This window comes from Acyrthosiphon pisum, chromosome A1, assembly GCF_005508785.2.
Source record: "Acyrthosiphon pisum isolate AL4f chromosome A1, pea_aphid_22Mar2018_4r6ur, whole genome shotgun sequence".
In the NCBI taxonomy this organism is placed as follows: domain Eukaryota; kingdom Metazoa; phylum Arthropoda; class Insecta; order Hemiptera; family Aphididae; genus Acyrthosiphon; species Acyrthosiphon pisum.
The window spans coordinates 32,099,436-32,113,114 of NC_042494.1; the positions used below are offsets into that span (position 1 = coordinate 32,099,436).

General features: G+C 28.3%; 1 protein-coding gene across 2 annotated transcripts; it reads right to left on the reverse strand.

Annotated features, from left to right (window-relative positions):
- Positions 1–5,909: 5,909 nt before the first annotated feature.
- On the reverse strand, positions 5,910–13,013 carry LOC100569674 (ribonucleoside-diphosphate reductase large subunit). 2 transcript variants are annotated; one of them, XM_003246838.4, is made up of 13 exons: positions 12,699–13,013; positions 11,755–11,837; positions 11,334–11,514; positions 8,644–8,792; positions 8,341–8,552; positions 7,812–8,282; positions 7,529–7,736; positions 7,223–7,372; positions 6,928–7,161; positions 6,637–6,864; positions 6,479–6,574; positions 6,236–6,421; positions 5,910–6,170 (listed from the first exon to the last, which is right to left on the reverse strand). In XM_003246838.4, the coding sequence occupies exons 1-13, from the start codon at positions 12,736–12,738 to the stop codon at positions 6,108–6,110; spliced, it is 2,301 nt and encodes a 766-aa protein (XP_003246886.1). In that variant the 5' UTR covers positions 12,739–13,013; the 3' UTR covers positions 5,910–6,107. The 2 variants fall into 2 exon arrangements, with proteins under 2 accessions (XP_003246886.1, XP_029342784.1); XM_029486924.1 differs by lacking the exon at positions 12,699–13,013 and adding an exon at positions 12,205–12,373.
- Positions 13,014–13,679: the final 666 nt, after the last annotated feature.

Here is a 13,679-nt window from a genome sequence, read left to right on the forward strand (position 1 = left end):
TGTTTTTTTCTAAACATACCAATTGATCTAATGAAGCGATAAAAAATCTGAAAACAGATTTGAATTTATCGTTAAGTCTTCTTGAAATCGACTTTCCTACATTTTTGATTTTTTTGATTTTATAACTTCTCCGAAAATTTAAATATAACAATGTTTAAATACTCTTTTTAAAATGACATTTTTAGAAATTTGGGGGATAATATAAAAAATGTAAGAAAGTCAATTCCAAGTAGACTTGACGACAAATTCAAATCTGTTTTCAGAATACTTATCGCTTCATTAGATCAAATGGTATGTTTAGCAAAAAACACGTCTAAAATACTAAGTCACGCGTGTGCGTTAAGACAAAAACAGAAAATTACGGTATCGAATCCTCTTAAGTTCATTATCTTATCCCCAGGGCCCCCAGTAATAATAATAAAATAATTCCACATTTATTAACATTACTTACATCTTTATTATTGTATTTATATCATATACGTACACCTCAAGTTTTTCTATGAAAAATTTATTATTGCCATTTTCAACAAAACCGTGTTTGATTTCAATTCGACAATATTAGTACCTACGAAAAAAGTTTGGTAAGCGCAGGGTACTTCTATGTTGTACCTACATACCCTACGATAAATTAATCATTGTACCCATCATACGAAGAATGATCTGAGCGAATAAGGTCTGTGATTCTGTGTCACCCTATATTAGTAAGTAATAAGTATAATTTATGATATTATTGCAAGTAATTTATTTAACTATTAGTATAATACCATTGATTATAAATACTAGCAACTATTTTTAATCAATGGTAATAGGTACCTACGCAGTAGACTAAAATTTTCGTGATTTTGATAAATTTTGTCAACATTTTAACCTTAAATTACCTATTATAAAAACCTTAAGCATATGTATAATACTATAATCACTACTATATTATTGTTATTATTATAATATTATATATAATTATTATCATGTTAAAATAGTTAAGAAAATTATTATCCTGTAAACACCTGTATAGATATATAGATAGCTTACATAGGCAAAGAATCTAATATAATAAAAATAATTTTAAAAAAATTGTATCAAGGTGAATAGAGTATCATAATATTTTAAATTTTAGCAACTATAACGCGGAACTTTGTATTAATTGTTTAAGGTTTTCGACCAAGTGACATTTTTTTTATCGATATTTATAGACAGGGTCGGCGCTATAGGTATACATTTTTTTAGGGGGTGTATTCATTATAATTTGCCGACTGAAAATTAAGTGATTTTCCGACTATATTATTCAACATACTCAATGACTCTCGTAATTTACATACTTCAAGTACACTTTTAATAGATACATCTACCCTGTTCGTCTCATGAAAACAGGATATTTGTATCATTATTCATTGAGATACTATCCAATGAATTAATACTATCCGCAATTAGGTTGAATAAGTTACTAAATAAGTTAAGGGGCAACATTTAGGCTAATCTTGTCATAGCCACTCGCGATCTATGTATTAGTTGTAAATGATTATTAGCGTGAGTGAAATTAAATAAGCGTATCCTCTCTCATACGCGCATGCACATGTCAATAACTCGATGACCATATCAATTTCACTACAAGAATTTTACAAAAATATACATTTGTTTTGACAAAATTAGAGTTAGTTTACGTTGTCTGATTTTGATTCTGAAAAAATATTTGAATTCAGCAGAAAAATGTCTGTAGATCGTACGAAACATTTTCTGTTTTTAATATTAATTTTAATTTTAATTATGATTCGAATAGTAGATATTTTCAAGTTTTCAATTACAGTTCACAATAATATAAAATTTAGATTTTACAAAGTGCTTCGTAGGATCTATAGAAAATTTTCTGGTGGGTTAAAATTTTTTTCAGAATCAAAATCAGACAACGATAACCAACTTAAATGTTGTCAATACTTTAGGTCTTTCAGCTAAAATTGACGGCAGTAGCGAGGCCCCTTAATGCAAGTTGCTAAATCATTAGACAGTGTTTATTAAAAAGAATATTTTTTTTAAAGCAAAATTACAATATTTTTATTATATATTAAGTCGTCTTTAAGAAGAGCCCGCATGTGTGAGCAATGTTTCACCATGAGATTAATATAAATTTCATCAGTTAAATATTTATTACAATTTAATAAGCGATATACTCCTGTGACCTGTAATAGTACGTTAACAATTCTTCACAATCTTCAATTTACTGAACGTGTGCTCGTTTGATGCAGTACTAACCGATGCTGTAAAAATCGATCTGCATAGCTTATTGCCAATAAGCAAAATATGTTTTAATTCTTTGGATACTTTAAATATTTCAGTTAATGTTAAAATGTTTAATTCAGTTATAACTCCATCATAATCACAAATATTAGATTCATTACATTCAGGAGGGAATATTTATTCATACCTTTCTTCAAATCATCTATTGAACAATTGTTTTCACATGGAACCTTAAAAATGTTCACGAGTGGTTCTATGATCAACATACAATTTTTTTAATGTTCAGAAGAGAAATTTATTAATGCATCGAATACTTTTTTGAATTACATTCTGTAAAAATCTTTTATATTGACAATGCACTGTGTGCTAGCATTCGAGTATATATTTTTGGGATTCAATCTTCTTCGATGGCGTCGGTTAAAATCTACTTCTGGGTTAATATTTAATTTTTTAGTAAAAATTATTGCACTTTTTATTAAATTATTTAATGCCATATTATTATCACTCATTCTTTTTAAACTGTCAATAGTATGTGTTAGTAACATTAAAATATAAATTATATTTAATTCTGTAGCTTCTAAGTTTTCTGTAAAGATTTTTGTTTTATACATGATATTTTTCATAATTCATAAATGATAAACAAATTACAAAGTCAAAACTGAAAATTTTTTTAGAGAGACGTAATGCAAGAATACATGTTTTTTTAATTTTTATGCATAGATTTTAAGTCTGACCTATCTTGTAATGCATCAATAATTTGTTCATTGATATCTCAACAGCTTTAATTGATTCAGCCCTTACAGTCCATCGGGTTTTTGATAGATTCACTTGTTCAACAAATGTATTCAATCGATGCGCTTGGCATGGAATGAATGGAATTTTGTGACCAACAATATCTGATAATTTTTGCTGAGTACCATTTATCTTACATGACATGCTACTGGCAAAATCATATGATTGAAATGTAATAGTATATTTATATATATATATTATATAAATATTTTTTGTATCCTATTTGTAGTTCTTAAATATTATTTACTATTATATTAGGTATTTAGATCGTAATGGGGTATAATAAATTATATTTGAATTTTGAAATAATCATAAATTATAATAAAATCATAATTGCTGATTTGCCGACCACTATATCAAAATTACAAATTTGCCAGGTGTCGTAAGTGTGAGGGGGGTGTTACCACCCCCCCCCCCACCATTGAAACCGGCCCTATTTATAGAAAACAAACTAAGAAAAATTGAATACATAAATGTAAATAAATTATAAAATATGAAAATTATCCATGCAGTACTATAGAAAATTCTAATATAGCACCTACAGTTAATATTTTTTGAATTACAACAAAATGAGAAAAGAAAGAAATCGTTAATTTACGGGTGAATTTCAAGCTCATAAAAAATTAATACAACTTTCCGGTAAGCTTTTTGTTTGTTCAAGACAAGGTATAAAAACTTGCGAAGAATCTTGCATTAAATATTCTAATATCAGGTATAAAAAGAATTTTGTTTTCTGAATTTCTAAACCTGAAAAATAGTTTGCAAGTTTTCTTGATTTCTACTAATTCAGTCAAAATACTAACTTTAAACGTGTATATCAAATAATATTGTGACTAGTGTTTTAGATATTTTTTAATTGGTGTATAAACAAAGTCATGGAACCATTTATCAAAAAAAAGTTGAAAATTTCAAGTGTATAAATAACTCAAAAAGAGTGAGTATATATAGTACTAACCTAACCTATAAAATTATGAAAATGTTATCTATTATGGAAAAAGGGTGATATAAACATTTAAAATAATTTCAAGTATCTAGGTACAGTCGGTGCCTTTGGACATTTGATTTACATCAAAGGAAAAATATTGATTTGGTCATAAACTAATTTTACATTATAAGTAATTCCAGTTTTTTCTAATTTTTTTTCGTTTTTCTCGATAATTTTGAAAAATACAAGTAAATTTAAACTTTGACCTATCAAAAATACAAACTAGTTCCAATTTATCATCAGAAGAAGTTTCTGATAAATAAAGTTAAAAATCGAAAAAATTTTTCGTGTTTACGGAAAAAAAAACACATAATTGTAAAGTCAATACATTCAGTATTCAGTTCAAAATCTAAAAAACTAAATTGATTTAGATTAATACATAAAACTGAATTGATTTAGATTTATTTACATTAGGCAAGATATTTATGGAAAAAAATAAATATTCTTCTTGTTGAAATAATGTAAAAAAAGATTCAAACCATATTAAACTACACTGAAAAAACTTGTATCTTAATGATTCGTTAATCATCAATTATTAAGTAAGTACACACGTATATATATAATTAGACAATAAATTGTTTTATAATATAAATATAAGGGTTATGAGTAGTCAATACAACTTTGCATAATTAACATCAAACATACGACATACTTGAATATGTGTCATAAAAAATTCCCTATAATAAAATTACAATAGTAGATAAAAGATATTCAATAATGTTCAACAATATAAATCATAATCACACTGATCTCTGATGTGACATTATCAATGCATTTAAAATACCTAGTTAAAATGTAATAGTTGTTCAAACACTGGGTTCATCATTAACAACTATCATATTATAAAGGACTCCTGAATTAATTTTAAACCTACCCTTGACTATCACTCACAAATTGAATCTGCTTGTTGTAAAGCGCCCAAATTATTAAGTTTTTTCAAACTCATAGTTTAAGCAAGCTCACTCCGCTTTTAAAAGTTATATATTGCTTCTTGGTACATTCAACTGTAGAGTATTATTCAGTGGTACGGGGCTCATACAATGTATGCCTGTGTCTCATGAAAGAGAGTACAATGGCAGACATATTATCTTATTTGATGGTCATTATTTCAATCAAGTTCAACAAGTTGGTCAATGATTCCATTCATGCACCATATCTTCTTGCACAAGAGAACTTCAGGGACCATTCACGGTCCCTTTTAAATCCCATTCCATACCAAGAACTAAGTCTATAACCACCAAACCTACCATATTATGAGTGTAGCTAATAAAAAGTAAGCTTGGATAACATTATTTAAATATTTTTGATATTCAGATCAAATACTGTTATTAGTTATTGCGTTGTACAATCAAGTATATTCTTGTAAATCTTGGATCTTGGCATGTTTTGTGTAATATAAACAAACACTAATACCTATTTAATAATTATTATTTATCTATGAGTAACATTCAATGTTGGTTCATACATTTTTTTTAAATATTATGTTTAGGTCACAAATTAAGATAGTACTAACTTAAATTGTGGTTTATATTAATGCTAACTATCTATCAACTATAATAAATATTAATATTAATTGTTTACAAAATGTATTGAATAAATATTGTTAGATACATTGTTATTGGTTTCATATTAAATTGTAGTCCGTTAATAAGCTATAAGATAAACTAAAAATATTGCATAGCTAATAGATTAAAGATGTATGAAAAAATCATAGATATAAAGCTTAGGCATAATATCTAGTAACTAGTTAATTATTTATAAATAGAAAGAATCAGTAGGAGAAATAAGTGGAACTAAAAATTGTTACACTCAATGAAACCAATAACCATGTACCACCCTATCTATAAACCATCTCAAACACTTAAACCTAAATCCTAGTGTAGTAAATAAATAACCGTAAAGCTTAATTTAATCCAATTTAATATTCAATAGTTTATTAAGATAACTAAAATAAAATAAATGGATAATTATATGAAAAAATACAAAGTACACTTAACATTATGAATGTATAAAATATGAGTACCAAGAATTACTTTTAAATTATACACCTAACTTCAAAATAATAATAATTAAAAAAAAAACATAATATTTACAGAAATCATTAATCTCTTAAATCCTCTTCAGTTTGCTTAATCCTTAGTTGACATACTCCAGTTTTCAAACCCTTAAAAACATTTAACAATACTTATAACAACTTTCTTCAAAATGTTTTAAAATTACTAATGTTACCATTTTCCAGGTTGATATGTGCATTTCAGAAATTATATCTTCATTTGCTTTAACCATATTAAGAGAAAAAGCTTGTGATTGATCAATAAACGGAGCACGGTCAGCAGCCATAGTTACTAAAACTTTTTGATCAATTTCCCATTTTGTTCTATATAATTGTTTTAAATCATCTGGCAGGTTAATTTCCTAAGCACATAAGTACATTAAATCTAAATGTTCGATATCTAATATCTAATAAATTACCTGTATTGAACCCATATTATTCACCAATTCAGGTATTAATTTCTCATCCCAAAGTTTACGATCGTGCAAATCTTTTAGTAGATATGGATTTACAACCTTGAAAATAAACATTTTTTAAAAATAAATTGAAAAACTTAAACTAAGCAAATTAAAATTACCTGAATTTCTTTTGGTTTACTTTCTCCCAATGAAATATATCTACGTTTAACATTGGTATCTAATGGTTCAATAGAATTCACATTTCCAAAAATGGTTGACTCAACTTCAGTATTTGAAGTAACTGTAACCAGAGAGTTCCGTAGTCCATGTTGTGCAATTTTTGTTTTAAGACTATTCCAATCCCACAAATTAGAAGGTTTTACATTCCACAAATCAAATTGTAATAACTGCATAAACCAAATCAATAAGTATATGTACAAATATTAAATATTTAATTATAGTTGTCTTACCCCTTTACTTGTCGGACTATTTGGATATGTTTTGTACGGTCCATTTTTAGAAGCTAGTTCACAACTTGCTTCTAAAGCACCATAATAAATAGTTTCGTGAATTTGTATGTTAAGATACCTAGCTTCTTTATTATCAAAAGGATATCTCATTTTAATAAATAAATCTGCTAATCCTTGGATACCAATTCCAATGGCCAATTGATTTTGTTTTAATCCTAATTTCAATTGGTCTTCCTAAAAGAAACTTATTAAACACGTGTTTAATAGAATATTATGAAAAAGTATAGAATTTTACCTTGTTAAGTATAACATTATTGTTTTCAATTATTTTATTCAAATCATAAGTTATTTTCTTTGCTGTTTCCTTAAGTTTGGAAAAATCAAAAATATTTTCTGACGTTAAAAACATATCTACTGAAATTGAAGCAGTAGTACATGTGGCCACCTATTGAACAACATTGAAATTGAATTTATAATAACATAAATGTTTTTGACACTGTATTTGAAATGTAAAATGATCAATATTTATTCATTTATTTTTATTTTTTATGCTATATACTATATAGTAATACATTTCTATAGATAAAATATATAAGGTTACTTCATCAGATGCAGTAAATTGTACAGTATCTCCATTTCTACCAGCACATTGAATTGTTCCCAAATGAGATTCATTGCTTTTAGCATTACAGGCATCTTTGAATAACAATAGTGGCAAACCAGTTTCAATCTGAGACTGAATAATTTGTGACCATAACTTTTTTGCTTCAATTTGTCTCATAACAAAACTTTTACTTTTTAATTCATACCTAAGAATATTAAAAAATAATAATAACTAACTGTTTAAATTAAATATTTTTTCAATTATTTTGTTAGATAATTACTCTTTATAAAGGTTATCAAACTCTTCTCCATGAACATCTATAAGACCAGGACAATGATCAGGACTCATAAAACTCCACATTTGGTCATTTTCTACTCTTCTCATAAATTCATCTGGTATCCACAAGGCTAGTTGACTGTTTTTTAATTTTATATCTGCAATAGTAGTCTTTCTAATTTGGTCAATAATTTTCATTATATCTGCATGCCAAAGTTCACAATAAATTGCTACACCTTTAATGCTCTTAGGCCTTTCTAATGTTTCTTTACAATGGACCATGGAATCATATTGTTTCAACATAAGAGGAAGACCACTAGATTTCCCATTGCTGCCTTTAATATAAGTGCCTGCAGCACGTATTTTGTGCACATGAACAGCAACACTTGAATAAGGCAAAATAAATGTTGACAAACGGTTGAGTGTATCATAAATACCATCGATGCTGTCTGCTATCATTGCAACTGAATAATGACTAATAAAATACGAACATAAGGATATATATATTTTTTCAAGATAATCATAAATTTTACCTTATAACTGATACATTGAGTTTTCTAGCAGCTGGCTGCAATTGCATAACTACTGGAGAAAACATACACAACTTTTGAGATAACATTTTGTATGTTTCAATAGCTGAGTCAATATCATCTCCATGTATACTTACAGCAACTTTCATAAACAAATGTTGAGGTCTTTCAATAGTTTGATTTTCAGATTTAACTAAAAAATTTTGGGTTAAATACTGAAAAAACAAACACATATAATCAAATCATTAATGTTGATATAACATGTTTATAATATAATATAATGTGCATAACATAATTATATATTACTTTAAATCCAAAGTAGTCTAAAATATAATCATTTTCATAATTAATTGCCTCGTTTAATCGATCTTTATTTTTCATAATAATTTCATAAATATCATCTGATAAACCAGTATTCCAATAATCATCATTTTTATGAATATCATCAATCACATCTATGAGGAAAATAAAATAAATCTATATTTTGCTCATAAGTTTAAGAAGACACCAGTGTGTGTTCTCTGTCTTGCAATGTACAATGCACAACAAAGCAAATTTGTGTCCAATTTTGTGTAGTTACCTTTTATAATAGAGTGAATTAACTTATTAATCAACATAAGGGGCCCGGTACCAGTTTTTCAAATTTTACACAATTCTATAGATTGAAAATTCAATTTTACATTTTAGTTGCCACCTTGATTATAATACTTTTACATGAATCTACTACCCTATAGGGTGTATTATATTATGGAGAAAAAAATGACTTCACGGGAATAATTCTCAGGCCTTGTAGAATTGTTGGATTTTGATAACTATTTTTTTATCTGAAAGAAGAAGACTTCTTAAAGGTCACATCAAACTCCAATTTTTTATTTTATTTAAAATAATGGTACCTAGATATAATATAATTTATAAAAAACCGCTTAAAATTTTATTATTGTTGAAGACATATTATTAGACATTTTGAGATTAAAATATTGGAAACTGGAGTTTGATGCAGCCTGTGAAATATTACCCTCTATTAGTTAAAATACAAATTATCAAATTTGGCTGGTTCTACAGAACAAGATCATTATTCCCATAGAGCGTATATTTGTGTATAAAATTACATTTTGGCACCGGGCACCTTAAAGGTAAGAACATTATCTATGTTTTCACATGAAATTTTTTGTGATATTTAAATTTTTAAGTAAATTATGAATATATTATAAATATTATTATTTATAAATTCTCATAACTCGTTTACAAATTAAAATATTGCAAAAAATAGATATTACTTAAAAGTCTGTTAAAAGGTGAATATACTTTATTATTAAGGGTTACTACACTCAATTAGTACTGCTGAACACAAACTTTCTATTTTGTAAGATTGTAAGAGGGAGACAACATTACAGGTGTAATGTCCTCTTTAAAATATAATAACTCAGTATAAAGTATAAACTACAAACTATAAACATTAGGGCTCAATCAGCCATACCAATATATGTGTGGAACCGGTCCGTAATGCGTCGCTTATCGTATCAAATCAATTACTTTTAATTGAGTCATTCAAAATGCTCAAATGGTGAATACTGTCTCACCAATTGTCATAAGAACAAAATTTAAAAAAAAGAAAACGGTAGAAAATCCATCAGAGAGCTCTCATGTTGACTTCCACAAACTCCCTAGACCATGATTATAAAAAAAGTAAATTTTTTATCTTGCCAAATCGTTTCCAAACCTCGGCAACGGACTTGGGGGTGAAGGGCATCTTTGTCAAAAATGAAGCTCGACACGTTTCAACATCTCACCAAAACCAAAGTTATGTCAAACTTCCGAATATTGTCCTAACAAACGTAACTGATTTTAGTACGATCAATAAAGATCTAACTAGCATGGTAGGCCCAGAGGGTTTCACATATAAAGCGGATAGATCTAATATTATCATAGGGACAAACACACAAACCAACTCAAGGCTAATAGACACCGAACACAAATATCACTATTAGCTCCCAACTATTCCGTGTTGTACTACAGCACCTCCACTATTCCACTATTACTACAGATATCGTGAACTGTCTTAAGTGACCTCGGGCATAAAGTAATCAGCGTTACAAATATAACACACCGTACGAACAAATTACCGCTTCCACTATTCAACATCGGTCTACTTCGTAATGCCAATAATTGTGAAATATTCAAAATCATCAAAATATAAAACTCAATTGTAAAATTTGAAGACCCAAAGAAACAACTTGGTCCTCTCCAATGCCATCACTGTCAAAAATATGAGCACACACACAACTACTGCCGCCACTACCCACGATGCGTGAAATGTAGAGCTTATCACTACACCAATAATTGCACAAAAAACTGGAGGAACCAGCAAAATGTGCAAACTGTGGCAAAAACCACACTAACAATTATAAAGGATGCCAAACATTAATAAAAATATTAATTCGCATCAAATCTAAAACTGGAACAAAAAGAGAAAATCAACACATTCAAACATAGGCTATACCACCTGCACCTCGCAGGAGTAGGCATGACGCGCTCAGCTCAAACCCAAAAGGAAAACCTTCATATGCCGAAGCTACAGCGAACACATCACCATCTGATCCACCTCTGAAAATCGTCACCAATTTCTTTAATGAGTTAAAATTAATCCTAAACCTCCTTCTACCTGCTCTAACATCCCTAATAAGCAAAATCGTATTGCCCATCACTTCCACTCCTTAATTAATTAACAAACACATCACAATATCTTCTGTTCATCCGTACCATATAAATAAATAAATTATTAATTGTATTAAAAAACATGTAATAACATGTAATACATTGACACATTTAAAATAAAATTAATGAAAAAAAAAAAAACTGAACTATAATGTGCCTACAGAAAAACACAAGAGAGTTACAGTGTAATGTACCTCATATTTCATTCAAATGATTCCCTATTTTAACTAATGTAAAGATTTCTGTTCAATCTATATTTATTATTTAATGAAAATATGTACCACTAAATTTTTCTTTAGTTTGCTTATGTAAATTAGAAATAGCAATGCGAGCTGCTAGTTTTTCATAATCTGGATGAATAGTAGCCATAGTAATTGCCATTTCAGCAGCTGCATCGTCTAGTTGAGATGTGGTGATACCAGCAAACAGACATTTTTTGATCACGTGAATTGCCGTTGCGGCCTAAAAATGTAATATAAGCTTTGTTAAATAGGTATAATCTAAGATATTACACTTAAAGATAACTTTTCTTTTATAGAAAACAAAATGTTTGTAATTTTACCAAAACTTTACAATAATAATTATTAAGTTTTACAAATTCAACTATGATAAGTGTACAACTGATATATACAGAGGTTTATTAACATATTGTCCATGGTCAAGTTATACATTAATCAAAATAATTTGGTTGATTTAACTCACCGGATCAATTTTTTCCAAGCCATAGCATAACTGTTTAATACGTGCAATAATTTCATCATAGTGAACTTTTTCAATAGTGCCATCTAAAATAATAATTAAAACCAAATTATATACATAATAATATTGTTGTTTTATTTTAGTTATTTCAGGTATTATTTTAAAATACTAATATCAGTATAAACCTGTTAATTAGTCTTAAGAGGATGCTACACTGACATTTGTTGTCTCCATCTTACAAGTGCGTAACATACCAAATTGTACACTCAGCAGATCTCGTATAGTTCCAATAGTTTAAAAATTATACTGAATTGACCTATTTTAATTTTAAAGCAAGTTACCTATGAATATTTTAAAATTGTAAATTGTTTTTACATCTTAAATTACTCATAACTCGCTTTTAAATTAAAATATAACAAAAAGCTAATACTATGCCATAAGTAATAATCTTACCGTTAAGTTTTATAAGAGGTCAGTATACTCTAATTTTTAAACTAACGCTAGTTAGATGAAAGCTAATTGTGATCTTCTGAGCATAACATTTGCCTTATTACACACTGTCTATGTAGCGTCCTCTTAAAAAAAAGACAATGCCACAGAATACAGATTATATGAAAATGAAACATTATAATATAGTCTCATATAATCTGAAACAACGTTTTATTAATATTTTTATTTCTTATCAACCATGTCTATAAAACTATGTTTATTTTTTTTTTTATACTAAGTTATAGCTTAATAATTAATTACAATAATCAATAATTATACATGATGTCGTGATGTGCAGACGCGCAGTCGCATCGTTTGACTTAATTAGCACACAATAATAAACATACACGTAACGTAATATACCTAATACCATAAATACCTATACCCATAAGGCTATACAAACATATACTGGTAAAATAGAAGCTGGAATAAAACATATTATGCTACGCAGTACATACCTCTTTTCTGAACGTACAAATGCTTCTTTAATTCAGCCATAGTAATACTGAGATAGGATCGGTTTTAAGTTAATAATGCGCACTCTTAAACGTTACAGTTCTCAATCGAACGCAGAATACTGAACAATGAACAGTAGCTTTAACAATGTATTAAAGTATAATACGCGCGAATAACGTAACGACTAACGACCAACGGAAGTGGTGAAAAGCAATTTGCCATATGGTCTCTAAACCGGCATATAGTTTAAGTTTTTACACGAATTACAATGTAACACTATCAGTCTTCAGTCGGCAAGATGGATTTAAATAAGCAATTAAATGCCACAACAAGGGCACAAGACTGTAGTTTCGCGCCAAAATGCTATTGTCAAAACAGTGACACCATTTAAGAGAAAAAAACTCGGATCAGTCGTATCGTTCGTTGAGAGGTGTCGGGTTCGCGTCAAAACATATTTCGAACTTACTATTGAAGGTTTCGTTATTTACAATTTACAACTTACAAGTGGTCGTCTTTGAATTTTTCTACTAGTGTCGAGTGTCGAGTTGTACTGGTTAATACTTATTAGTTATTACCTAATTTATACGAGTAGGTATTCGAGTACTGAATCGGTAATAACCGGAATGGATGATCTCAATAGTTATCGTGTTTTATTCATGATCGGATTGAGCAATATAACATTTATAAGTCGTAACCATAGTTGTAGTATAGTTTTGTAGCATAGAACAATTGTTTGTAGTTTAATTTATATATTTATCTGTAGTGTTTCAGTTCCAATTTCTTAAATGCAATATACCCAAATATACATACACAGAATAACACTACGTCCATATCCTACAATTGGGTGTTTGGGCTAAACATTCAATACCCTTAGTCCTCAACTCCTTGCATAATATCGAAAATAATTATAAACGATAGTAAAACTGTGAAAAAGATTTTAGTACTTTAGGTAGGTAGGTCAGGTACGTATAGACGTATAATTA